The sequence below is a fragment of the Haemaphysalis longicornis genome, unplaced genomic scaffold (genome assembly GCF_048455015.1).
Source record: "Haemaphysalis longicornis isolate Haplotype H1 unplaced genomic scaffold, Haemaphysalis longicornis Haplotype H1 scaffold_9, whole genome shotgun sequence".
In the NCBI taxonomy this organism is placed as follows: domain Eukaryota; kingdom Metazoa; phylum Arthropoda; class Arachnida; order Ixodida; family Ixodidae; genus Haemaphysalis; species Haemaphysalis longicornis.
The window spans coordinates 95,147,767-95,173,186 of NW_027526460.1; the positions used below are offsets into that span (position 1 = coordinate 95,147,767).

Consider the following 25,420-nt stretch of genomic DNA (forward strand, 5'->3'; position numbering starts at 1 on the left):
AGGCGAGAAGCCAGCGGTCACCTGGGATTCACGGGGACGGAGTCCCGAATGCAGCAGCGTCGGCAGACAGAAAACGGAGAGCAGCGTCTTTCGCAGGGGGGAGGATGAGGGTGGCACGCGCGGCTATGGCTTCATCTCTCTGCTTGCCTCCCCCTCGCTCTTGTATCATGTGTCGCCTCCAAAAAGCGCCCTCCCCCTCCCTAGACGCCGAATCTGAACCTCTGCCTGTCTCCCCCGTCTCCGCCTGTGGGCGTAGCTTAGTCGTAGCTTAGTCGGCAAGACGACCGGCTGTCGCTCCGCTTCTCTTTGGCTCCAGGTTCGATCCCTGACGGTGCCAGTAGTTCGTTTCAGTAGCCTGGGTGTAGCCAGTAGACAGTATACCTGGGTTGTATCTTTGTGTGCCAGTAGTAGCCTGGGAGCCTTCTGATGACGGGGATACAGAAATTTCTTTGGCAGGTTAGAGGTTTATACTCCCCCTCAGTAAAACAAAAGCCCGCGTAGCGAAATTCTCAATTCTTAGGCTACTGCGAAGAACACTTCACTTTTCTGCATTATTAAATTGCGAGAAAGCCCATCTTGCAGAGTTTCAAGAATGTTTTGTAAGGTAAGCCTCAATGCTGTACCCACAAGCAAAGCGGGCAAGCCAACCGTATACAACACCCGTGAGTGAATTAGGCTTTGTATGGTGCGAGCTTCGGACAATTCTCTTTCACGACAGTACACATTTGCGTTGCCGGGAACACTTTTTTTTCAGCTCAGGAGCAATATAAGCAGTCGTATCAATATGTAAGGTCATAGGGCCTTTTATGTTTATTTTTATACAGTATAACGGAGAGGGCTTGACGATTCACCCCAATTAAATGTTTCACGGATCATGACCATGACCAATGACCATGGTGGTAGATAAGATGCCAACAACATGCACTCGCATGTACATCGACTGAATCGGGTGGCCGGTCAATACTATCTTGCGCGAGCATGAAAGGGCTTTGAGTACCTATTGTCAGGCTCGTGTGTTCCAACCTTTATCTAAAGATATTTACATATTGTTGACGTACGAAGGTCAGAAAACGCGCGATATTGTTGAGGCTGCCCTTACCGCAAAAGCCGGATGCAAGGGCATCCGCTGCCTCTCAGTTCGGCATCAAACCGTGAAGCTGATTAGCTTGATGTTTCGTAAACGACTGCGCGACCCTTGTATGACGCCTTTAGTTATGCTAATACCGCTGTCACACGGAGAATCTAATGACATTTACAGCGGCTTACAGAAGCTGTGAATGTCATTAGTTTGGCGCTGCACGAGAATACAAAATGACATTTACGTGAAATGACATTCCGGGGTCGAATGAGTTCGGGAACACATTCCCTTTAGCTGCCAAACCGAATCGAATGGGTGGCCTCGACATCAGTGACCGAGGCTACTATACGAGGAAGTTTAATAATAAACTGTACAGCCCTGCGCCTAAAATTTTTCGGTAAGTCGATATCTTTCTCTGCATGTTGCTTTATACAGAAAAGACAAACACATTTGCAAAGCTGCAACCTAAATGAGGATTTCTTACTTACTTTACTCGAAGTTTGATGTCAATGTCAACGAAAACAGTTACATTCTATGTAAATTCCTTTTTCTTAAAACATCAGAGGTTTGAAAACAACGTGGACGCATTTACATCATCACCTTGCAATTCTGCGAGTTTACAATTCGTCACTGCTCCCGTTATCAAATGAGATTTACTTCTCCGTGTAGACCCGCACTGACAAATCAAACGTCATTCACAGCTAATCTAACTCGCTTTGAAATACATTTACATTTGCCGCGTGACAGGAGTATCACTCGGTCTGCGGCCGCGTGCCTCTGTCTTTTGTTATTTTACAGGCTCTATATGTATATGTTCCTTGGTTCTTTCGATAAACTTTAGTTTCCAGTAGCGCACCGACCTGTCTTATTTGTTCCTCCCGGTTCTCGTCGTTCTCACGATTTCTTTCATCATGAACATTCGACGGAAGCTAACTTCCATGCTCTCACTTTTACGCTCTTTATTAGATAAGAAAGCCGACAGGTTTGCCAGAATCTCTACACTGACATGCTACTCGGCGGGGGAATGGGTAGGGAAGGGCAGAAAAAGCCCTAGAGATATAACAGGGCAGAAGAATGAGGAGAAAAGAAGTAAGAAAAAAAAATAAAAGCACACATCGTGGAGTTTGCGGGAACAGTTCGATGAACATCACGATCTCCGCAGTATGTCATATCAGTTCAGTGACACCGATCTCGCCCAGGTGTCACTGGGGCGAGATCGCCTCTAGTGCTTTGCGTTGAGCGGAAGGAGAGATTGGTCCTGGGCGTAGGTGCTCGGTCTCCTGCTCCAAACGGCCCCTTGCGACTATGTAAGCGGGGCCCTCTAACAGTAGGTGTTCCACGGTTTCCGGTGGTCCTATATTCTCCGCCAACCGCCGGGGCAATGGATCGTCTTCACCGATTCCAAGGCAGCCCTCCAAAGTCTACTGCGCAACGACTGCTTCAGCATTCATGAACACGCCTCCCGTGAAATAACTTACTTGCACCACCTAGCCATAGACATTGGCCACCAAGTGACATTTCAGTGGCTTCCGGGACACTGTGGTGTTCCAGGGAACGGGAAGGCAGATGAAGCAGCTCTCAGAGGCCTTCAAATGCATAATATGATTAAGGTCTTCTTCACCAAACATGATGCCTCAGCTATGACGAAGGCGCCTGCTTTAATAGAGCGGAACCGTCTCTGGTCTCTTCCAGACCACCACTATCCGTTCTTGCACCACATAGACCTCAAGCTCAGGATTCAGCTGCCAGAGCGACTTCCGCGCCTACTAGAAACCTTGTACCACCGATTACGCCTCAATGCAGCGCTCACAAAAACTTACCTGTTCCGACTTGGTGCAACCTCAAATCCATACTGTGGCGGAAGCTAAGCCGTTATTATTACACATTGACGGTTTTGTAAATACCACACCATAGAAGTTAGAAATAAAGAGCAACATAAATAGCCCCATGTTTAGACAGACGGACGGACGGACAGACGGACAGACAGACAGACAGACAGACAGACAGACAGACAGACAGACAGACAGACAGACAGACAGACAGACAGACAGACATACGGACATACGGACGGACGGACGGACGGACGGACGGACGAACGGACGGACGGACAGACCAACGGACGGACGGACGGACGGACGGACGGACGGACGGACGGACGGACGGACGGACCGACGGACAGATAGACAGACAGGCGGGCGGACGGACAGACGGACAGATAGACCGAGAGGCATACCCCGAGCTGCATGCTCCTTGGAGGTCTGGGCACGTCTGAACCAAACGTATACACTGACGAGCCCGTTAGGCCGTGAGATGGCATTTAACGACGGCTTCCAGCACAGCGGTTTTGAATAGGTGGCGAGGCGGTGGAAGTAGTAAGCGAATATCTCTACTTAGGCCAAGTTGGGACCCCGGATCCCAACCATGAGGGAGAGATAATTCGAAGGATAAAAAAGGGTAGAATGCACACGGCAGACGTTCTCAGATAATGAATGGCAGCCTACCATTGTCCCTGAAGAAGAAAGTGTATGACAGCTGCATCTTGCCGGTACTCACCTACGGGGCAGAAACTTGGAGGCTCACTAAGAGGGTTCAACTTAAATTGAGAACGACTCAGCGGGCAATGGAGCGGAAGATGATAGGTGTAACATTAAGGGACAAGAAGAGAGCCGAGTGGGTAAGGGAACAAACGCGGGCTAAGAACATATTAGTAGAAATTAAGAAGAAGAAATGGACGTGGGCAGGGCATGTAATGCGAAGGCAAGATAACCATTGGTCATTGAGGGTAACAGAGTGGATCCCTAGAGAAGGCAAGCATTGCAGGGGGCACAGAAAGTTAGATGGGCAGATGAGATCAAGCAACATCACCTATGTGACGTTGGATCAAGAAGTTTGCGGGGATAAATTGGTCAAAGTTAGCACAGGATCTGGATAATTGGAGATTAACGGGAGAGGCCTTTGCCCTGCAGTGGGCGTAGATAGTCTGGTGATGATGATAGTGAACATTGACCTCACTCTACTTTACTATATATATGCAGATGACAACACCCTGCTTTTTACTGGCAGTGACCCCGACTTCCTAATACTACAGTGTAATAACATTTTGTAGAAATTACACAAATGGTCTAACTCCAACGCTATTGAAATAAATCCACTAAAAACGAAGGTTATCCTTTTCAGGCCTAAAAATAAGCTGTTTGGCTTACATCGGTCGCAAAATATCGCTCTGTAACAGGGACATTGAACTTGTTGGTGAACATAAGGTTCTTGGAGTTACAATTTCTGGCATCTGAGTTAGAATAGTTACGTACAATCTCTGTGTCGACGCCTGTCTGTCGCGGTGGCCGCATTATCCTGAAGTAGAGCCTGCTGCCGGTTAAAGTCAAAATTAAACTACAGTAGAATCTCGATAAACGGAAATCGCTTAAACGGAACAGTAGCCTGTAATTTGGTTGGTTTTGTATTCAGATAACGCAAAAAAAACTCTCGGTAATCGGAACTAAAATTTCCGCGCCACCGTGTAAATGGAACTAGAAATGGAACTTCTTGTGAAACCCATCGGGATGAGAATCAGCTTTTTACGCTTCCGGCTGTTTAGTTTTTGTTTTTGTTTTTCTTCATCCATGTTTTTTTACCTCGTTGGCCTCGTAAGCCTCGTCTCATTAGTGGTCAGCCGTGTTAGCGCAGCGAATGCAACATCGCAGTTCTTGTTCCAGTCGTTTGGTCTCGATCCAAGACGCTAAGGTTACAGGGCGCAGCTCCTTCTGCCTTGTTTGTGCCATCGTGGTGCTATTCGCGCTTCATTACCGCGTTGCCGTATTCTACATTCGGTGGCTCGTAATACTCGCGAAGTTGAGGCCTCTAGCCTGCGTGAAGACGCAGTTTCAAGGACTCAAACAAAAATAATTGATGCATTTTGTAGTGCACAGCGACTAACGGTTGCCAAATCAACTTTGTGAATGCTGTGCCTAAAACCTTTTTAGTTTTCTTGCTTTCTTAAAAACTATCAGCCACATTCACATTTTAGTGCTTAGAGTTCTATGAAATGGTATGAAGAGTGCGTACGCACACAAATGTGCACTTTTACACATCTATCTCAGTAAACGGAACTACTTAAACGGAACTACTTTTTTTGGTCCCTTGAAGTTCCGTTTATCGAGAGTCTACTGTATACTATGCTCTCTTAGCATATCAGGCTAGCTACTGCAGCCTTGTTTGGAGTTCGGCTACAAAAAATAATATAGATAAAATTACTGTACTTCAGAAGGCAGCTTTACGCCATATAGCACGTGTTGACCGAACGTCTAGCACACGAAAACTATTTCAAAAATTTAATATCATTCGATTTGAACACCACTATAACTACAGACTTATGTGCTGGTTCTACTTCTCTCAGTGTAATTTAAAGGATTTCTTAATACTGTTATCATCCCTACGGCCACACGATACAGCTGTCGACACTAGAGATACTGAACCCTGGTTCGTTCCCCGTTTTCGTATACAATACAAAATGCAATCGATCGTTAAAACACAACCTACCTGTGCTATTTAATAAATATAAAAATGTAAGTATCGTTAGCTGCAAGTGTTTACGCGAGTATTTTGTTAACTGACCATGTGTACCTTAATGTGTTCGTGTCATAAAAGTTTATTGTTTTTGACATTGCGTGCTTATGACGTATGTATGTTTTATGGCACTGTATAGAATTCCTAATGTAATGAGTGTACATTAATTGTATCAGCATTACTTAGACCAGAGAGAATGTATCTTTATCTTTTTTTTCATTACTTTCAGCGCGATGTAAGCGTACAGTAATTTATTTTTTATTGTGTAAATTTTGTGAATGTTGCATTCTCCGCCATTATGTACAAAGGCTCCTGGGCCCCTGTCAAGATGCTTATTGCAGCTTTTATCTCAGGGGACCATCCAGAGCTACACTTCTGTGTATCTGGCAAATAAATTTGACTTGATAAATAAATTTGACTTGACTTGACTTGGATTCAAACCTGTTTCGGTTTTGGTTATTTGGTTATGTGCAACAACACGCTTGACATCCGACGTTATCACTGGTTGGGCATTCTCGATACCTGAAAAATCGGATATATATATATATATATATATATATATATATATATATATATATATATATATATATATATATATATATATATATATATATATATATATATATATATATATATAGCGAGTTATTCGCCAGTACTTAGGAAGACGTCGAATTCTGAGCTTGATAGATAGTTACTGGAAGTACAGGCGCGCGGGTTACTTGTGAGGCCATTTCTATTGCCGCAAAACGGTTGTTAGAACTGTCTTCCGGAATCATTAGGTAGTCATGAGAGGCGTTGGTGGAAAAAAAAAAAATCGACGAAGAACCAACTCCATCGTATTGCGCTATAACCTAAATTGGTCACTTTACGCTTTCATTAGTCACACTAGGTTTCCATAGAAGGCATTTGTTACCAAAGTAACTAGCTAGCAGATGGTGTCGCGTAGCCAAGCCGAGGGCTTAGGCGACAGTCCCCACACGGCATGCGAATCAAACCCAACGAGAACAGCGCCCAACACGCGACCCCACGAGTTCCCTCTCCACCTCCCTTTGGCGGGGAGCGGTGAACTTTATTTATTTATTTATTTATTTATTTATTTATTTATTTATTTATTTATTTATTTATTTATTTATTTGGGAGTGCCCACCAACAGCACTAGAGCACTAGGCCTTCTGGGTGGTGCACTAGAAGTACAGGGTGACACACATACGAAACAAACAATGAAGTATGGATGCTGGTTGCAAAGTTCAGTGAAGCCCGCAGCACAGTGCAGCACCCCACACCCACGCACGCACACACAACCGCGCACACGCACGCACGCACACACACATACGCACGCACGCATGCAAGCACACTCACACACACACATACATAAAAACAAAAACAGACCAATTACACGTTTAAGATAGGAACATATACGGCCGTGTATATTTGCATACACGAAGACAGGGTTCATGGCAAAGTGCAGGCATCTGCAAACACTCGTGTTCTAAACATCAAATGGTCGTATCATACTGGAGAATACAGATATTGCGAAAGACATGTAAAGCACATTGATATGTATGCGCAACACATGCAAGCGCATGAACACACGCACACACACATACAAACAAAAACAGGAACTCGGGATCCCTTATATACCATACTGAGGGGGCATGAAGAGCTTGAGATGCTTGCATTTTTAAGAGAACGTGTGAAAGATTTGATATTGCCAGAAAAGTCTTCCAAGGATACACAAAAATCATCATGATGCCCGGGCTGCACACGGAAGAGAGGAGGCAGCATCTTTATGGTCGTTACACCAAAGCCCATGTGGCGACAGAGTGCTCGCATCGGCGCCCTTAGCCGAACAGAGCTTACTAATTTCGGCCTATCGAATTTGGATTGGATATAATTGAACAGAAAAAAAAATAAATCGAGTTTCGTGCGTATGAACTGTAATTCTTGTAGGCGCATTTTTTATGCGGGTTGTAGCGGCGAGAGAAAATTCGAGTGAAGAGTGAACCTTTTTTGCACCCTCTCGAAGCGCAAAGATGACGACACACTCATACAGTTCCGGACTGCCGATGCAACCTCCACCTTTGGGATAACAAGGGTACAGGGCTAGAAAACACGATTCTCTTGAGAAGTCCCTTACTGCACGAGAGATCGCGCCCACAGTCCAAAGAGATGTGCGTGCTGCGCACTTAGCGTAAGGTGTAAACCCAAGTTAACGACGTGAACCGAACATGAGGTGCGACCGGAAGCAGACGACGCCCCAGGTTTAGTTCGCGTCCTGGCCACCACTTCACTGTCACTTCTATCCTTCAGCCGTGTAGCCGCCTGCATTTACTGTGTCTAGTTTTTCAAAAGTCCGGTGCTCAATACGCGAACGCACAACGAAACAACGTTGTCGTCGCTTCAGCACGACTAACGAACACTTATAACTGGCTGTTACAAGTCTCGGCCGCTCATTAATCTAGAGGGCGTAGTCCCGTATCCACAAGTTAACTGCTATGCCGAAGTAGCTCGGTAGACTCACGGGTCGACGGCAGTTCGTTCCACGTATCCTCGATATCCGCTCTACGCAATTTCCATTCCATACGAGGCTGCGGTAATGGTGCCGAGAAGAAGGGGAGACCTCGGTGCGTCTCACAGCGGAGGAAAACACTCTACCTACACGGCTGTCGCGCACGTGACCTCACGAGATGCGCACTTGTTCCGTACACCGAGCGCTCACGACTAGCTGCTTTGGGCACGGCGGTTAACGACGGCGGACGCGCGGCCGACTGTGCCAAGTGAAGCAACGAGCGCAGGACTTCTTCCCCACCCGTCTCCTTGCCCCCCTTGCCTCCGAGGAAAAACGCGTACAGGAACGGAGCGAACGAAAATAAAGCGACGATATTGGGCGCCATATAGGAGCGTGTAGGTTTTATGCCTCTCGCTCCTCCTGTACGACAAACTTGGCGCAGCGGGGAAACGACGAGGGGAAAAACTAGGTTGGAGCGTAGATTCGCGGCGAGAGCGAGTGAGCTTGCGTGGCGGCGTTTTTGCGTTGTTTTCCGCGTTTTCTTTCTTTCCTTATTTGAGACGGGACTGCGACGAAGGAGTTCGTGTGGTGGAGTAGTGCTTCGCCGTGGTTCGGCGCGTTCCTCGCTAGTGGCAGGCAGTTGTGGAGTACGACGCTGTCGAAGACAGCGGTTATTTTGCAGGCATTCTTCGGCAAGTGCCGGCAGCGCAGATACACGTAAACACCGAGTGAGTGCGTGAAGGATAGCCTGGTAAACCGAAAAGGTAAGCTTGTACTCCCACACTATTGCTCTACTCGGCTCTAGCTGCGGGCTCTGAAATTTTTGAAACGTCGTTCAGCCGAGGCTTCCTGCTGAGAATGTTCTTTTCCATAAGTGATGCTGTCACTTTCCCATTGCGCTTTAAGTGCAAATATCCTGTAAGCAACGTCGGGGATACAAAAGCGCAGTTACCTGTTGCCTCTCGTTGTTGGCTCTGCAGCGAAGAACGGTGCATCGGGCAACAGATAAAAACCTTCGTTGGATAAGCTTCACAGACGCTCACATCTACATACACTTTATATGGCAACCGTTGAGTCGTCGTTCGTCGGGGAAATGCGCAACTCTTCAAATTCAGGCTACCATAGCAAATTCAGGCTACCATAGGAGTGCAATACACGTGCTGAGAGCATGGTAGTTTGTTTTTCGCGTGCCGAGCGGTGAATCGGGCGCTAAAAAGTTCGGAAGTGAACCTTTTACGTTTCGAACGCACACCTGTGCTGTTTTGTTCACCTTTGCTGGCAGCAACAGTGTAACCAGTGTTCCAACAATGTAATCAGTGTAACCAGTGTAACAGTGCAACAGTGTAACCAGTGTGGTAACATATTGAACAGGTTTGCTTAGTATAGTGTATTGCTTTTGGTAGGCTCATTTCAACAACCCCTTCTAAAGCGACGTTTCAAGCGAAACGCATGTGGGATCGATACAACACGTTTCTTGTGTAGACGCAAATGTATAGGTATGGCGGCTGTAAACTAATGTTGAGGGCTTACTTGCTCATGCTACTTTCGAACTGTGACTTGTGACACCAGTATCAGTAACTTAAAACGCAAGGAAATGTCATCGACACACTACCAAAATCGTTAATCGTGCGCGGATATTTCGGTCAGTCTAGTTTTCTAAGACATTCGCATGAAATAACTGTACAAAGGCAATAAAATGATAAAGTATAAGATTGAAGCCGCTTAAAAGCGTCCCAAGCTTTATCTCTTGCTCACAGCTGAAAAAAAAATGTGTTGTCAGACATGCGCACATCTAGTAGTAGTGCACTTCTGAGATCGATGTATTTCCCCTCTAGGCGCATTACATTTATAAAGGAAACGAACGAAATCGTTACGTTTCTTGCTTGTTGTGACTGCCGTACGCAAACATCGCTGACCCTGGGATGTTCTTTTTTAAAGACGATAATCTTTCTCGGTATATTAACGCGAAAATTGTGTCTGTCTGTCCCCCGATTTACCCACTTGGCCAAAACTTAACGAGAGCTTATGAACGAGAAGATTATATGGTCAAACCAATTTTCGAACTACTAAGTCTGGCAGCCTACTTCACACAGTAAACGCTGTTCCGCAAAAAGAGAACATTAGGGATGTTGGAGGCGAAGCGTCAATGCATAACTGGTATAAGCAGTGTTCTTTTAATTAAGAATAGATGTGTACTTGATTTCTGTGATACCGAACAAAAAAGAACGTGTAAAAATAATATTTGAACCAAAAATAGAAAAATAGCTCGCGTTAGAGTTGATCTCACGGCTCGCGACGGTAACAAGAGGTCCCAACAGGTAACGCAGTAGCAGTGCGAATGGGGGAAAGTCGAATTCAATTCAACAAACTTTCGTTGTGTTTATCGCAGGAGGACTCAGACAACAGGGGAATGGCGTGAGAGGTTGGCGGGAAAGAGAGGAGGAGCTGTGACGTGTCAGGTGCGCCAGAAGAATATCGTCTTTCGACGGCATTTGCAGCGAAGCGAGTAGCTACGCCTCCAGTCTTCTTTTTCTATGCAGCAGGACAATGAGGAGGAGGAGGGATACCTTTAATGATAAAGAGAAATGAGCCTGGCAGCCAGCTTGGCTTGCTATTCTATATAGACATATGGACTCCATGTGGAGATGTTGATTCCATACACATATATATACTCCGTTGAAGATATAGACTCCGTATGGACATGAGGAGGAAGAAAATGGGCGAAAGAAGCGAAAACACAAAAATGCACACAAACACTAACAAACGCAGGTAAACACAAAAAGTTACTGATGCTGGAACGCACGCACAGCACACGCACACGAGTAAAGTTGTGAAAAACGCTCACCGAGTTTTGTTTAGACGGGTGTCACGGAGAAATGACACCAGGGCCTTTGTAGTTTGTGTCCCCACGGAAGTCGAGTGCCATAGACCGATGACGTCGCTAAGCTTCAGATGTGCATCATCACGCAGTCCCAAAGTTGTTGTCTTCGTGGTTATCCGGAGGAATATCAAAATAGGGGCACACTAACCGTACATGTTCGATGTCCTCACGGACATTGCAAGCGTGGCAGGGAGGACAGGCAACTCGGCGTGTCCTGTGCAAGTAGTGATTGGTGAAAGCGACATTGAAACAAATGCGGCGAGTAATTGTTTCGTCACGCTTTCTCAGATCACACGGCATTCGGAAAGTGCAGGCGGGATCAGTTTTATACAGTGGATGATAATTTTTTTTTATAATTTCGTCCATGTTGATAGCTGTGACTGCCACGCCACAGACTAGGCAAGCGTCGCGGCGTCACGCCGCGTGAATAGAATGGGGATGATATCGCTGCTGTAGACCACGCAAGCTGTTTGGTCGGCCACCACATTTCCCATCACCCCACAATGCCCAGGTAGCCACTGTAACACTACATCGTTGAGAAAGCTGGTAGCCTGGGGATGCAGAGAGCCAGTTCCTTGGCGAGTTGTCCCCTCGGAAACAAAATTATTGTTGTTGAAGCGCCGTATGTGAAAAGCACCCACCTACAAGCATCTTGCCCGCACTGTACTGCAAATCAGAGTGCGCAACAGCAAGATTTGACGCGTCGTCTACGTTGTTTTGTGCCTTAACCTGGCCGCAATTGTGGTCCATGTCGATGGAACTTAGATTCCCACCGTAGATGATGTGGCCGTTATAGATACATCGGTGTAAATATGCTTGTGGTTTAGTCCAAATGGGCTCCAGGGTAAAGTACTTTAGAGCTGGAACCGGCAACCTGAATTTACCGCCGATGCCGGGGATTGTAGTGATAATTCACCAGGGGGAGTACATCCAGGGCAGAAGCATAAGCGGCGCAGGGGACTTCTGACACAAGGATGTTAGAATGTCTTGTACCTTTAAGGCGAAGCTACAACTTCACGGGTGTCCAGGAATAGTCGCTAGCCGCAGTTGTGTTCGAAGCTGCTGCTCTTTGATCAGCACACTGGGTGAGAAGCGCCTAGGCTCTCGGAGCGTCCCCAACGTAGCAGTTGTCTTCGGGCGGCCAAGACAAAACCGCAGGGCTCGGGCTTGCATACTTTCTAGCAGCTTTTTGTTGGTCTTGGATACGGGGCCCAGAGGCTGTATCGGAGTATCCCTTCGCAGACTGCTGAGTAGAGACGTGGGAGGGGCTCAACCGAGCAGCCTCCTGAGATGCTCGGCAGCATGCGTAACACCTCAGCAAAGGAGCCCATATTCTCCTTCAGGAGACGAACGTGTGGGGACCACGTCATCGACCTGTCAAGTGTTACTCTCAGGAATCGGTGAGAGCTAAGGTTACCCCTGCAGTTGAAAGTTCGTAGCGGGTGAAGGCTATTTCCTCACATTTCCTGGACAATATGTCGAGGCCACGGGTTGCGAAGAAGTCCGCTATCGAATTTATGACTTTTGAAGGCGAGCTCGTAAAAGACGCATGTTGCGACGAGAGCTCCAGATGCAGATGTCAGCAGCATAGAGTGAAATTTCAAAAGTCTGTGGCACGCACTTCCCAATCCCAATGAGGCTCATAATAAATAGAGTCGGGCACACCCCAGCTCATTTCGTCTGGATGTGCCCCACCAACCCTCCACCACTCAGATCCCCTACCCTTAAGCAGTGGGAGTGCGCGTTGCAGAGCTTCCAGCTCGAAGACCAGGAGGTCCTGATCTCTCGGGCGAGGATGGCAGCCGCGGCACGCGGCTTACCGGAATGGGACTCGCCAGCCACAGCTCCTAACTCTTTTTCTCCCCCACCCCTTCCCTGTAGTTTCATTAAACGTTTTCTCTCTCTCTCTCTCTCTCTCTCTCTCTCTCTCTCTCTCTCTCTCTCTCTCTCTCTCTCTCTCTCTCTCTCTCTCTCTCTCTGTACTACCCTCCCAGCCAGCACAGGACTGTTCGGCCTAAAACAGGCCGGTGTACTTTGGCTGGTGATTTTCTGTCCAGCCGTTTTCCGGCAGCCATGTTCGGCCCATGTCCAAATGTGGGCCTTTTGGCCGTATACGGCCGTACTCCCATGGCTGTCCAACGGCCAGTATCCGTCGGCCAGTCGACCGGCTTACGGTCATACGGCCAGATTCCAGCCGTAGGGCTCCGGCCATTCCAAAGATACCCGTGTACGGCCGAAGTACGGCCGCCGGAGGACAGCCGAGATGCGGTCGTCGGACTCCGGCCGGACTAAAGCTACCGGAAATACGGCCGTGCTACGGGCATTGGAGTTCAGCCACAGTACGTTAACTGTACTGAGGCCGGTCACTGCATGTCGCGCAAGCAGATGACTCATTCGCGCAGTGCAGAAGCAGCACAAACCCAGCATTTTGGGTCCAATGCAGCCACATCAAAGTGAGCTCGCGCGCAACCACCAGCCGTCAAGCTTTCAGCGCAGCCTTGCATAATTACCAGCCTCAGTTGACAGGAAAATTCATTTATTAAACAGTGCTCACAAATTTTCGTTCCTTTAATTGCTGTGCCTCTTTTACTGCCGAACACAGAAAATATTCAGTTCTTTGTAGAGTTTGAATAGATGTATTGTCCAGGTCCTGATATCCTCTGTGGGCGGCTTACCTGTAATAAACGGGGAAAGAGGGGGGGGGGGGGGGGGCGGAGGGCGCATATTTTAGTGGGTTGAATTTCAGAGAGATAAATTGCGCCGCTTTTAGACAATTTCTTTTAGGGCAATATTCCGGAACACTTTCATGATATGACTACGTAAACTATTTTTATAACAGTTGCTTGACCAATTTTGCTGTATATAAAACCGGCGTGAATGCCTTTACGAAGCGTTTTGGTTCTCAACAAAACCCTCAGGAGCATTTAATATAACTCCTTCACAAAAAAGTATGTCCAGTTTTTGCCCATTTTTCTTGCAAAGACATTTTCTACTCGATCAACTTTTCTGATGATCTTGCGCAGGGCTGATCCTAAGAAGGAGCGAACAGGTACTTTCATTTTCAATCTATTGTAATGTTGTTTTCATGAGTATACGTCCACACCACTTAATAGTCCAAAAGAACTTAATTTTCTTCTTATGTCATACTACGTTCAAAAAATTCCAGACGCGTTGCGAATGACGCTCTGCTTCAGGTGGCTGCAGTTGTATCCCTCTGTGTTCACGCAAGGAAAGGCGTAAAATTAGAGTTACATAATTTGTTTCAAACCAATAACATAGCAATTGTAGCATGCATACAGGAAACCTTGCATACTGCAACGAATAGGGCAATAAATATTTTATTGGTCAAGGTTGAATGCGTAGGGTTCTCAACCCGTCGGAGGCAAACTTGCGCCTCTGGAAGTTTATTTATTTATTTATTTATTTATTTATTTATTTGTGTATTTATTTATTTATTTATTTATTTATTTATTTGATGCCTGCTTGCCTTTGCATGCATTACAGAAGGGATATACATAACACTAAGCATTAAATATGAGACAAAATAACAAAATATTTCTACAAAGCGCGCTGAAAATCGTCAATATAAACACTTAATGCAATCATACGTGGAAGATAATTACACTGCAGTATTGATGTAAAATAAACTGAATCGCGCAAGGCGTCACCTTTAAAGAAAAGTTAATAATTTGCTTTAGGCTAGCGGTCGCACTTTGCGATATGTAGAATGGCGCTTGGACATACTTCTCCCCTTCTACTCCAGTTTTAGAATGATAGAATATTACGAAAAAAGTTCAACCTGTGGTTTCGTCTGTGATCTTTCACATCCTGCCATTTAGTTTGCTTTTACTTTCTCTCATACTAAGTTGAGCGTGCCAATTACCTAATACGAATCGCACTGACATATTCTGTATGTTTTCGAGCGTATCAACCAGCTCTTTGGTGTAGGGATCCACGAAAACACATGCGTACTCCAAGATTGAGCGCACATGAGTGAAATACGGTTGTTATTTTAGTTAGATGGCGGTTCACTGAAATTTCGTCTCAGAAAACCAAAAACATATGCAGCTGTCACTTTTATGAAGTGAACCTGCCTATTTAACCTCTAACTACTCCTTAAATAAACTCCTAGGTATTTATATTCCTCGGCCGTTGTCCCAGCAGCATAATTAACGGTACAAGTATTCAATTGGAATGTAGGTTTTCTTGTAAAGGTGCCGTTAACATACTGTTTAACATCCAAAAACTTTTCTGAATCAGCACACCAGGATGTTATTAAATTCGAATAAAGCTGCAGGTATACGGAATCACTTTCATTCGCTATAGTCCCGTAAACTACACAGTACTTTTGAACAAAGCTATAAGGCCAATAGTAATAACAATGCAAAAACCGATTCATTCAGTTCATAGGATGACATGTACTTCGCAGAAAGTGACATAGAACACCATCATTTGCTTTTTTGCAGTCCAAGAATATACAGTCAACCACTTTAAGCTTATATATTGCAAAAGCCAAATCGTGCGTGAACTCAACAATCTGCGTTGAGCAAGGAAATCCTGACAAAATCCGTGTTTGCAAGGATGCTGGCGATTATGTTTAACCAAATGAGTCTTATCCCAAGAGTAGCTAAGCTCACCTTCAAACATCGGAACTAAATTAACAGCTAGGCTTAGTCAGTGACAAGGCTCTGTTGTTATCGCAAATTTAAAATATTTTTTTTTCTAAATAGGCAGTCGTAAAATCCCATGAAGTAACATAGTGCAGGGCATGAAGTTGATCCTACCAATGCACGAGCGAGTCTCTTCTACGTTTATCACCAACAACATAGTGCAACATTGCTTGTCGCAGTTTAATTGTAAGCAGAATAACTTGCGCTTTTGCTCGCACTTGCCTTTCTTTGGTGGGGAGTCCTTGACATGGTGGCGGTTTAGCTCCTGCGTGGCGGCCGCTTGCTCGACGCCCTTGAAGGCCAGTTATTCTGGTGAACCATCTTCATCTCGGATCGGACATCTCGGCCGGGTCGATGTCTCCAATGCTCTCCATTTCTTGAGGGGGCGAATAGCCTCGAGCTGATGCGTCGACGAAGCCGGCGGCAGAGGCGTGGTAGCGGCGATGACTGGCGAGGCTTAGCTCACCCGTTGGTGTGGCACAGTCTTCTTGTGGCAATAAATGACATTTCGATGGCCTAAAAGGTTCCCTGCTAATGTCCAGTGAGTCCTTGCACCTTGCCCGTTCACCGAGAACACTCATTACTGTTTGACAAACGATGTTCGTTCATTTAAAACGTAGAAACACGGAGCGGATGAAAAACGCGTCCCCGTCGTTCGGCTCCCTAACGGCTTTTTCTCCGCCCAGGAAAAAAAAACGGTCGGTCTCCTTCCAAACACGTCTGTGCAGGAATTCTCGGCGCCCAGGCGCGTGCCGTTGTTCGGCTGTACGCCGTTCGCCGAAAAAATGACGTATAACCAGATACCTTACCTAGGCCGGTCTCCTCTTGAACACCGGTTGCCAAATATTCTGTGGCCATTCGCTTGCCTTAATTCGGCCGGGGACAGCTAACCGAATGAAAAACGTATATTCTGGGGCCGTACGTCGGCCGGTATCCTTCATAACACTGGTTGCCCGAAGAAAACGAATATTCTACCGCCGGACGCGCGGTTCACCATTGAAACAACAAATGCACGGCAGCCGCGCTCCGGCCGGTCTCCTTTCGAACACCAACTGCCGCAAGAATACGCATATTCTGTGGCCGGTCGCTTGCCGTGCTTCGGCCGATTACCGCTTCCCGAAAAAAAAGCGGATGCCCTAAGGCCGTACTTCGGCCGTTCTCTTTCTCAACATCGGCAGCCGTAAGAGAACTGAATATCTGGCAGCCGGTTAGCTGCCGTTCTGCGTCCGTACACGGGCGGACGGAAAAATACCGAAGCGCTGGTTGCCGAATGCTGGCCGTTCAACGCATGATCAGTGGCTGCCAGAACCTGGATGCTGGCCGGACATGCCAGAAAACGGCCATAGACGGGCCGGTCTTGGGGCACACTTTCTGTGCCGCCTGGGCTGCGGCACTCCTCGCGTGACATTGGTACATGTACACATGTCCACGAAGGACGGTGAGCGCTGCATCAAGGTGATACGGCATGAAGGCTATGCAGGCAATGCCGCTTGTGGTGGTAGTAGGCTTCGAGGAAGATCACTCCAAGTTGGGGTCTCTAGCACGTCTTTATCTCCTCGTCCTGGAAGAGGTTTGGCAGCTGATTCACGTCGTATACGCCATTGACTTCTCGCCTAAAATCTCGTTCTCTGCCCCGGGAAAAAAAAGTTGGGGAGTTTTTAAAAACTCGACACCAACATTGTTCGCAATACTTGCGAGAAGCACAAGGTCCCGTACTTCGGTTGAAATTGTAAGCGTAAAAAAAAAACTTAACCGCGTATCTGCTTCTTTCGTTGCAAGTGTCGACTAAAGGCAATAGTCTTTCGTCAACATTTACCAAGTAAATGCTTCTCTTTGCTTTCCCGTTCACCTCCCATGCTGTTCCTCTCCCGTTGTTCTCCTCGCAAGGTAAACACGCCAGAGGTTTGTTCAAGTCAATTTAAATTTACCGCTTTCCACTGCTCCAAGTCGGGTGCCTCGATGCCAGCGTTGCCGTACGGCGGAGACGCGAGTGAATCCAAGCGCCCTACTACAGCGTTTATAGAACCACGTTGCCCTACACCACATGCGTTCAAGCAGAATGTGGAACCTATCTAGTGGAACGTTTCGTAACTCTTTCCGTTTGATTTCTTAAAATGCCGCTAGAAGCTATAGGGGCGCGGGCGACATCAGGCGGCGGAGTGAATTGTTTTTATGCAGTAGATGCAGTGTTTCATTTGAGTCAAACGTCCATGAATTTGTTATAAAGGAACACTGCAAATATCACTCATGTATTGATTTTCTGCCTCATATTTGCGTAATCTTTTCTTCTTATTCACCAATGTTTACAAGTATGAACATTGCCACCGGGCTTGAACGTTTAGATATGCCTGTGGGTATATAAACCTATTGTGCAGCTGAGGTTTCACTTTGGCCGGGTGGCTGAATCACATTACAGACAGACAGCAATACAGACAGACAGACCAAAATTTTGTCGCTCAAGTAGCCCAAGAAAGACTATCTCCTGTAAAAAGTTTCTGCACTTCTCTAAGCAAATTTCTCCCTCAAAGGTACGAAACTGGATATATACGTGCAGCAGTCATTATGTAGCGCATAAGGTTTACAATTACGTGTGTATGAAGCTACTGGCTGTTCCTGCATTTTTGTTCCTTGGATCCACTTCAGACAGTCCGCGCGGTTGCTACCATCACCCCCTTTTTATCCGCTCATAAGGTATAGCTGTTGCCGTTAACGAGATCCGTTGTCCATTTTAACATGTTTTGTTTTCCATGATCGACATCTAACCTAAAAAATCGGACATCCTAATTATCAATTGTTCTTCGGCCATTCAGGTGGATTTCAAGATTTACTTTTAAAGGCAATACGTTTTGTCCGGGTCGGTGCAGCAGTGGCTGATGTCACTTACCTTTGGCATGACGTGGTGTCACTGCACTTGACGTTTCGTCAAACCCAACAGTGTCTATGAGCTTGTCATGCAGGGTTGTGGCGAGCTTTAAGTTCTGCAGAGTAGCAATTACTAGTCCCTTTCCTAAAGTAAAAGGTAAAATACGTAAAACACGCGAAGCTTGATAGTAAACACGAAATGCACGATAACCGAAGCCTTCGTCGCTTGTTGGCCTCCACTTCCGTCCGATGAACTTCGGGAACACGACGCTCTCGATCACAGTCACGATTATGCTCACGAGCACGCTCACAATTACGCTCACGAGCGCGTGCCTGCATAACCACCTGCTCTTCGGGAGAACGAATCATCCTTGGCATACCAATACACCTGCGAACGTGTATGGCTTTACTGTACGGTGATAGCATACAATTCTTCGGCCGAATAAATCACCCGTGGCGTATACCCATCGGCTTGCGAACGTGAATTCCGGTAGTACTCATCATCGTCATCATCATCCCGGTTTCTTAAGTGGCCTTTACAGTATGGCGTTTAGATCAAACATCGCACGTTCAAGTCAGTTATTTTAAGCTTTGCTTAAAAAAGAAAATAAGGCAACGAAGTTTCATTCGCTCTGCACATGCGCATAATCGTTTAAAGCTTATCACATTGACATGCAGCTTGCGCGAAGCAGCAGATCGTCCTCCAGCCACTGGGAAACCGCATGGGTGATATGTACCGGCCGACAAAAAAAAAAAAAAAGTCTGCAACACACACCCCCCCCCCCCCCCCCCCCCGACTGCAGGGCTGCATAGGATCAAGTGCACAACAGGAACTCAAGCCGACAAAAAGTTCTCGACCCTGTATTTCAGTTGAGTGAATAAAAGTTGTTTACCCCATCTCAACATTATTTTCCCCAAACGTATAGAAGCAAATTAATTGTGCCGACTGAAATCCAAAATACTGGCGCCAAAAATCTTCCACACACAGCTCCCTCTGTCTCAATAGCAACCTCCGCGGCGGCTGGGGTCGGGAAGCTTTAAATACATCTTTCATACTTCCCTCGCTTGCTATTCGATCAAATGTAAACAGAACCCACGAACACATTTGAATGCAGTGCGCTCTACAGGAAGAAGTATATTGACGCTTGATTCCCGGTTAATACAGCTACGCGGGTCGGCGTCCCAAATTTATTTTCCGTGTACGCGTGTAACGAGCCACGCCAACGCACCTACATGACGCTCGCATAGTCGCGGAGAAAATAGCCTTGGCGGCGAAGGTCGACTCGTTCGAATACGGCACGGCGCTAATAAAAAATACACACACAAGCCTCGCTGTTTATAACGTCTCGCTTTCTCACCTGGCACCGGCGACTTGTAATAAGGCAATACATCCGTTGTTTATGCATGCCAGGTACTAGACAGCGGCGTAAGATGTATACGCCCGGCGTCAAAATAAACACAAGACAGACTGAAAGGCATAACACTGACATGTTGATTCCTATTGTTTCGAATTCCGAGTTTGCGTCAAAATGTTCCTGTTACATTTTATAATAGGGGTACCTGGTTTGTTCAGCTTTACACAACAGAATCAATTGTAGAAATGTTAGGCGTAGGAAATATTGCTCGCTCTCGTGGTCCACAAAACTTGTTGTTCTGCCTTCTACTTGCCCACTTCATGCCTACGCACGTTGGAAAGCATGCAAGCCCAAGCCCTATATAGACGGTTATTCCTGGGTCTGCTGCGATGTACTTCTATGGGTACGATTGGCGAGGCACGTGTCTATCCGATGGATGCACTCCTTCCGTGCGAACCACTCCGATGACTGACGAGGCATGCACGCCACCCATCGCGGATTCTTCCCGCCACGTGCTCCAGGAGCAGTTTTGCGGCAGCAGTTTCGCGTCACCAACGCATAATTCCCTCTGGTTACGCCCCAATGGTGGTTTCACAGAATCCTCTGTGGGTGCTATCAATACCGTAAACCCGCCTTTTCCATTCCAGGAATTATCAAGAGGTCTTGTTTGTTCTCGGTGGCTCTCAAACAGTTGAGTAGCGCTCTTGACAAGCACATATGCCAGAACTACACGTCTACACCGATGGTTCTGGGACTGTGTATACAGGTCAACTGCGACTGTGGTGATTTCAAGGCTGGGGGTACACCCCGAAGTTTCACACTCGACCACAGGACAACCTCTGCTGCTACAGAATTGGTAGCCATCCGGGAGGCAATTCGTTTAGTCTCTCGTGAACCACCTCAGACCTGGACCCTGTTCTGTGACGCCAAGCCGGTGCTCCAGGTCCTCAATGGTGTTATGAGACAAGGACCGTGTAATGCACTTGCTGTGGAAGTGGTGGAGCTATGCTCGTTTGCGATGCAGCAAGGCCATGTTTTGACGATTCAGTGGGTTTCAGGCCCCTGTGGGGTGGCAGGCAATGAATGGGCAGACGTGGAGGCGAAAAAGGCTTCAGCCGGCGCAGTAGTTGTGCGTGTCCCCTCCCAAGACCAGACACGACCGCTCTTTTCACCACTGTCCTCCGCGACGCCACGACGAATTCCTGGACCCACCCTGACCAAGGTATCCCTGACCACCGCCACAGAAGGCTCCATGGACTGGACCCTGATTGCAGGTTCCGGATGCCCCCAGGGATTCAGTGAAGCTACTCGTCACTGTTCCATCGACTGCGGCTCGGTGTAGCTTTTACTCGTCCCTACAACACCTCATCGGTGCTTCGAGTGAACCTTACTAAATAGTGTCACATACCGCTGACTATTAAACATGTATTGTACTGTGCAACTGTCCCTGCTACGCGCACCACCGTGGGAACAGCCACGTCGTTGGCCCGGTTAGACAATCGGGCATTGTCTGAGGACGTCCTGCTGGGATTTGGCCAGACCCACAGTGCTCAATCAAGGACTTCAAGGCAGTGCTGGCATTCTTTAAAAGTAGCGGTTCGGCAGCTAGTTGTAGCCCCATCCCGTTGTGGTGAACTATTAAACATATATTGTACATGGTATAGACATTTTCAATTATACAATCATCATATCATCAAATGTCAATCATCATACCTGTCATCCTCTCTATATGCTATTTTCCCCCTTCCCCCTACCTCATACAGAGTAGCAGGTCAGAGACTATATGATCAAGCCTTTATGATCAAGCCTTTATGATCAAGCCTATATGATCAAGCCTGTGTTCCTTTCATTTAATAAATTACTATTTCTAGTATCTACAACCTGACTGGACGGTGCAATATCAGCGACTATCGTCTTTCCATCTGCGCCACTTAAACGGTTCGTTCGCCACGGCTTTTGTTATCATGACGTAACCTTGGATGCCTTCTTTGTGTGGCCTACCGTGACTCGCCTCGTGATATAAAGGCTGTTGGAATCCCGGGAAGAGCGTCGATATTTACTTAAATTGAATGTTACGGACAGAGGCTGCGAGGAGTGTGGCATCCTGCACAATGGGCCTCCTCGATCATCGTTTCCGGGCCGTCCGCGGACTAAAATTTCTGTAGTAAACACCAACATAAAGCGGGTTTTTTTAATAAAAGAAAGCGGGAACTCAGAGTTATGTACTTAGACTTTGCGTCAGATGTGCCTGGTGTTTCCTTTTCGCTATACAATGAGGACATGTATTACTAACGCCTGCAGTTTTTAGTTGTTTGAGACGGTTCTGCTTATTATAGGTACTTATTTTGGGACGGATTGTTTCAGCTTTGGGCCGAAAAGCTGCATCGAGGGACAGACAAGCAGACCAAAATTTTTGCGTTTAAGTATTTGGTCCACCGGCTCATTTGAGAATTCACGAGTTCTTGCAAGAAAACAAACGGCCAAATTCCGACGTAAATTTTCCAGAGTAATATAGTCATCCAAGGTGCCAAGGTTCGAAGTTTCATACAACTCTGCTGTCTGCAACAATGCAACGCAATGAGAATGTTGCAATACAAGTACTAAGACTAAAAACCCCCTACTTGTGTGCGGCATCATAACGTCACCTGAAGTGAAAACTCAGCCTATTCCGAAAAGGCTAAGCTCTTATCCAACAAAAGGCTAAGCCTACGTAACTTTTCTGTCATCATGTGCCATCACTTTTCAACACAACGCTTGAACAGTTAGAGGAGCTCCGTCTGCATGGTTTCGCCTCCGCGCATTCAGTCGTTGCAAACACGTTCCGAAATGTCTCAGGATGTGTACACTTCAGAATTTGATATCTGACCTGCTCGTAAGGGCTAAACACGGACAGCGCGAACAATCTTTGCAAAAAGGAATGTTTACACAAAAGAAATGTAATCGTTCCATGAAACTATGTCCACACTTAAAAGTTTGTGTGACTTCCTTGTGAACGCTAAACACGGAAAGCGGACAATGCAACTAGAATTTTTTACATGAAAGAAGCGTAATGGTTGCTTTAAGATTATGTCCATAGTTAAAAGTTTATAAGTCCTGCTTGTAAACCCTAGCGCGGAAAGTGAACCGTCTTTGCATAAAAGAAACGTAATAACGGTTACTTTAAGTCCATGTCCATACTTAAAAGTTCGCTGACCTGCTTCTGAGCGCTAAACACCAAAAGCAAATTAGGTTTGCAAAAGAAAATGTTTGAATAAAAAGCAGCGTAATAGTTGCTTGAAGACTGCACCCAGACCCGACTTCAAATCTGTCTTCTGCACGCACCAAAAAGCTTCCCCGCTGCCGACTCCTATCCTTCACTCTAATTGCCGGAACCGCCTCGGAAACGGGTGCGGCGTAGCAGACGACGGTCGTCTGCTCCGGTTTCAACGCTCCGCCGCTGGTCCAGTTCCGGTGAGCGTGCGCGCAGCGCGAGGATTATCTCGCCTTCCTGCTCCCGGCGCGAGCGAGCGTCTCTGCTTCCTCCCTTTTGCTCACCACGCTGCAGGCTGCCACTACGGAAGACGACAGAGCGCATGGAAGGCAGTTTTCCCGCGAGGAAACTGTTTCACACCATGGCCCCAGACAGCCGGGCGGAAGCAAGCGGCCGACCATTGCGGAGGCCGAACCAGCGTACGAGTTCCAGACGAGCAGCGTAGCGTCACTGCGCCGGCGGTTGAAATCGTCTGGGCGCTGCGGACGTGCCCGCCTCCTTGCTGCGATATTCGACGGAAGGTAGCAGGGGCTAGTATTTGTGAAGCTCGCAGGCTTGAATCACCCAAGCAGTGGTTGAATTGTGCTGTCGACCACGCGCGAAGAGAGGCTGTGTTCGTTATAGTCGGGGCTGCTCTCGACAAATGTGTTTTATGCGACGTGAAATTGGAAGTGTCAGTGTATACAGTGTTTCGAACTGCAACGCTGCACCGTGTCCGGCTCTGGTTGACGTCCCTCGTAACTATACGTGGTTGTGCCAGCATATCGAAGGTCTTTGTTACGCCACAGTCGGCCGGCGGACCTCATATTCCAGCTCGTCGACAACGTTCTCTGAGCTGAGTCCTGTGTGTTAAGTGTCGTCGAATTTATCGTAGTTCTACCCGAGAGTCAGGTGTTTTCAACGCTACGGGTTTTGTCTTCAAACAAATGTGCTGTGTCGTGAGAGAAGAACGAGTCGACTTCCCTGCCACACCTCGAGATGCTGCACTCAGACCCATAGCCCCTTCAACGTTCTCCCGAGGACAGCGGCTCTTCCGCTACGACAAGCCGCTCAACGACAACTTGTAAACGAGACGTAGCTTCATCTCAGGATCATCAATCTTCATTCCGGATCCCGGCTCCGCTAATCATCAGCCCAGATGCAGTACATAGCGCTCGTGTTGAGCATCATCGGGGGCACCGTGTTCTTCGGCCTCCTCCTGGCGGCGATCTGCAGCTACTACTGGATATCGCAGAAGCGCTACCCGTGCGCCTGGTCGGCCACGTCCGACGCCAAGTCGGACGTGTACTACAAGAAGACCAGCGACTGGAAGTACGTGCAGAACGGCGGCGGCGCGGTTCCGGACGTTGAAGAGGGCGTGGTTACCGACAACGACGAGCCGCTGCTCGGGTCCATCGTGCTCGAGGACGGCGCCAACGCCGCTGGCCAGGGTGACGCGGCAGATTCCACGACGAATGCTGCTTCGGCGAAAGACGGCGGTGCACCGAGTCCTTTCAACGGCCTTTCGGAATCGCGCGTGACGGCGATGTAGACGGTCTCGTGAAATCAGCTTTGCTTTAGCAAAGCGTGTGAAGCGTGTTTTAGACCTATACGTAGACTGAATGTGCGGCAGTGTCACCTCACGGGTATAGCGTGAAGTTAGGATAGCTGTCAGGCCCTTTAGAAGGCTGCACGTGCATATTGTCCTTTTGAACGTCTAATAGTTTTTTTGTTTTTTTTTTGACCGCAACGAGCGTTAGTGATGTCACATGTGCACGAAGTCGGGTAGCGACCTTCGAAATCAACATGAACGTTTCCGAAGCACGTCTTTGTCCAGTACACAGTACATCCGACGCTGTCTAAACATCATTTTCATTGCTGCGTTTCTTTAACTTAGACTAAAAACTAAAGGAACACCATAAGGAACAATACCGTCGAATAAGTTTTTCAACATCCCCCGGCAATGGTACATGCTGCTTTGGAACTTTTTGAAGTTGTGTATATATTTCTGTCCAGTCATGTAGTTAAAAACCCTTTGTAATGAGGGTATAGGTGTACTTGCACATATCAAACACGGCTACATGGCCATCCCGGCTTTGTAAAATAAAACGCTTTATGTGGTGTAGTGTCGCTGGATCAATAAATCACTCAATGGCCCAAGAAGAAAAAAAGGAGCGAATGTAATCAGTGAGTTAGCCGTTGCAATTATGATCATGCTTTCTTTTTTTTTACACGCTATGCAATTGTGAAAGCCTTGGAACAAGCACCGTTTA

At 47.1% G+C, this 25,420-nt stretch overlaps 2 protein-coding genes across 7 annotated transcripts in view; one reads left to right on the forward strand and one right to left on the reverse strand.

Annotated features, from left to right (window-relative positions):
* The window catches only part of LOC144151349 (glutathione S-transferase omega-1-like), a 72,720-nt gene that overhangs the window by 46,987 nt on the left and 313 nt on the right, over positions 1–25,420 (reverse strand). Inside the window, exon 1 of one of the 4 annotated variants that reach the window (XM_077682366.1) lies at positions 8,163–8,384. The exons of 1 other annotated variant lie outside the window; for it this stretch is intronic. In XM_077682366.1, the coding sequence (XP_077538492.1) occupies positions 8,163–8,223 (61 nt within the window). In that variant the 5' untranslated portion in view covers positions 8,224–8,384. Of the gene's footprint in view, positions 1–2,556; positions 2,612–8,162; positions 8,385–25,420 lie in introns of those variants that run through there. 2 more of the 4 variants (XM_077682370.1, XM_077682367.1) reach the window with 2 other exon arrangements.
* On the forward strand, positions 8,673–25,272 carry LOC144151354 (uncharacterized). 3 transcript variants are annotated; one of them, XM_077682375.1, is made up of 3 exons: positions 8,673–8,914; positions 10,540–10,609; positions 23,463–25,272. In XM_077682375.1, the coding sequence occupies exon 3, from the start codon at positions 24,307–24,309 to the stop codon at positions 24,697–24,699; it is 393 nt and encodes a 130-aa protein (XP_077538501.1). In that variant the 5' UTR covers positions 8,673–8,914; positions 10,540–10,609; positions 23,463–24,306; the 3' UTR covers positions 24,700–25,272. The 3 variants fall into 3 exon arrangements, with proteins under 3 accessions (XP_077538501.1, XP_077538500.1, XP_077538502.1); XM_077682374.1 differs by lacking the exon at positions 10,540–10,609; XM_077682376.1 differs by lacking the exons at positions 8,673–8,914; positions 10,540–10,609 and adding an exon at positions 23,352–23,368.

Excerpts from the sequence above, each read along its gene's own strand:
- LOC144151354 (XM_077682375.1), top strand. The coding sequence starts at position 24,307 with ATGCAGTACATAGCGCTCGTGTTGAGCATCATCGGGGGCACCGTGTTC.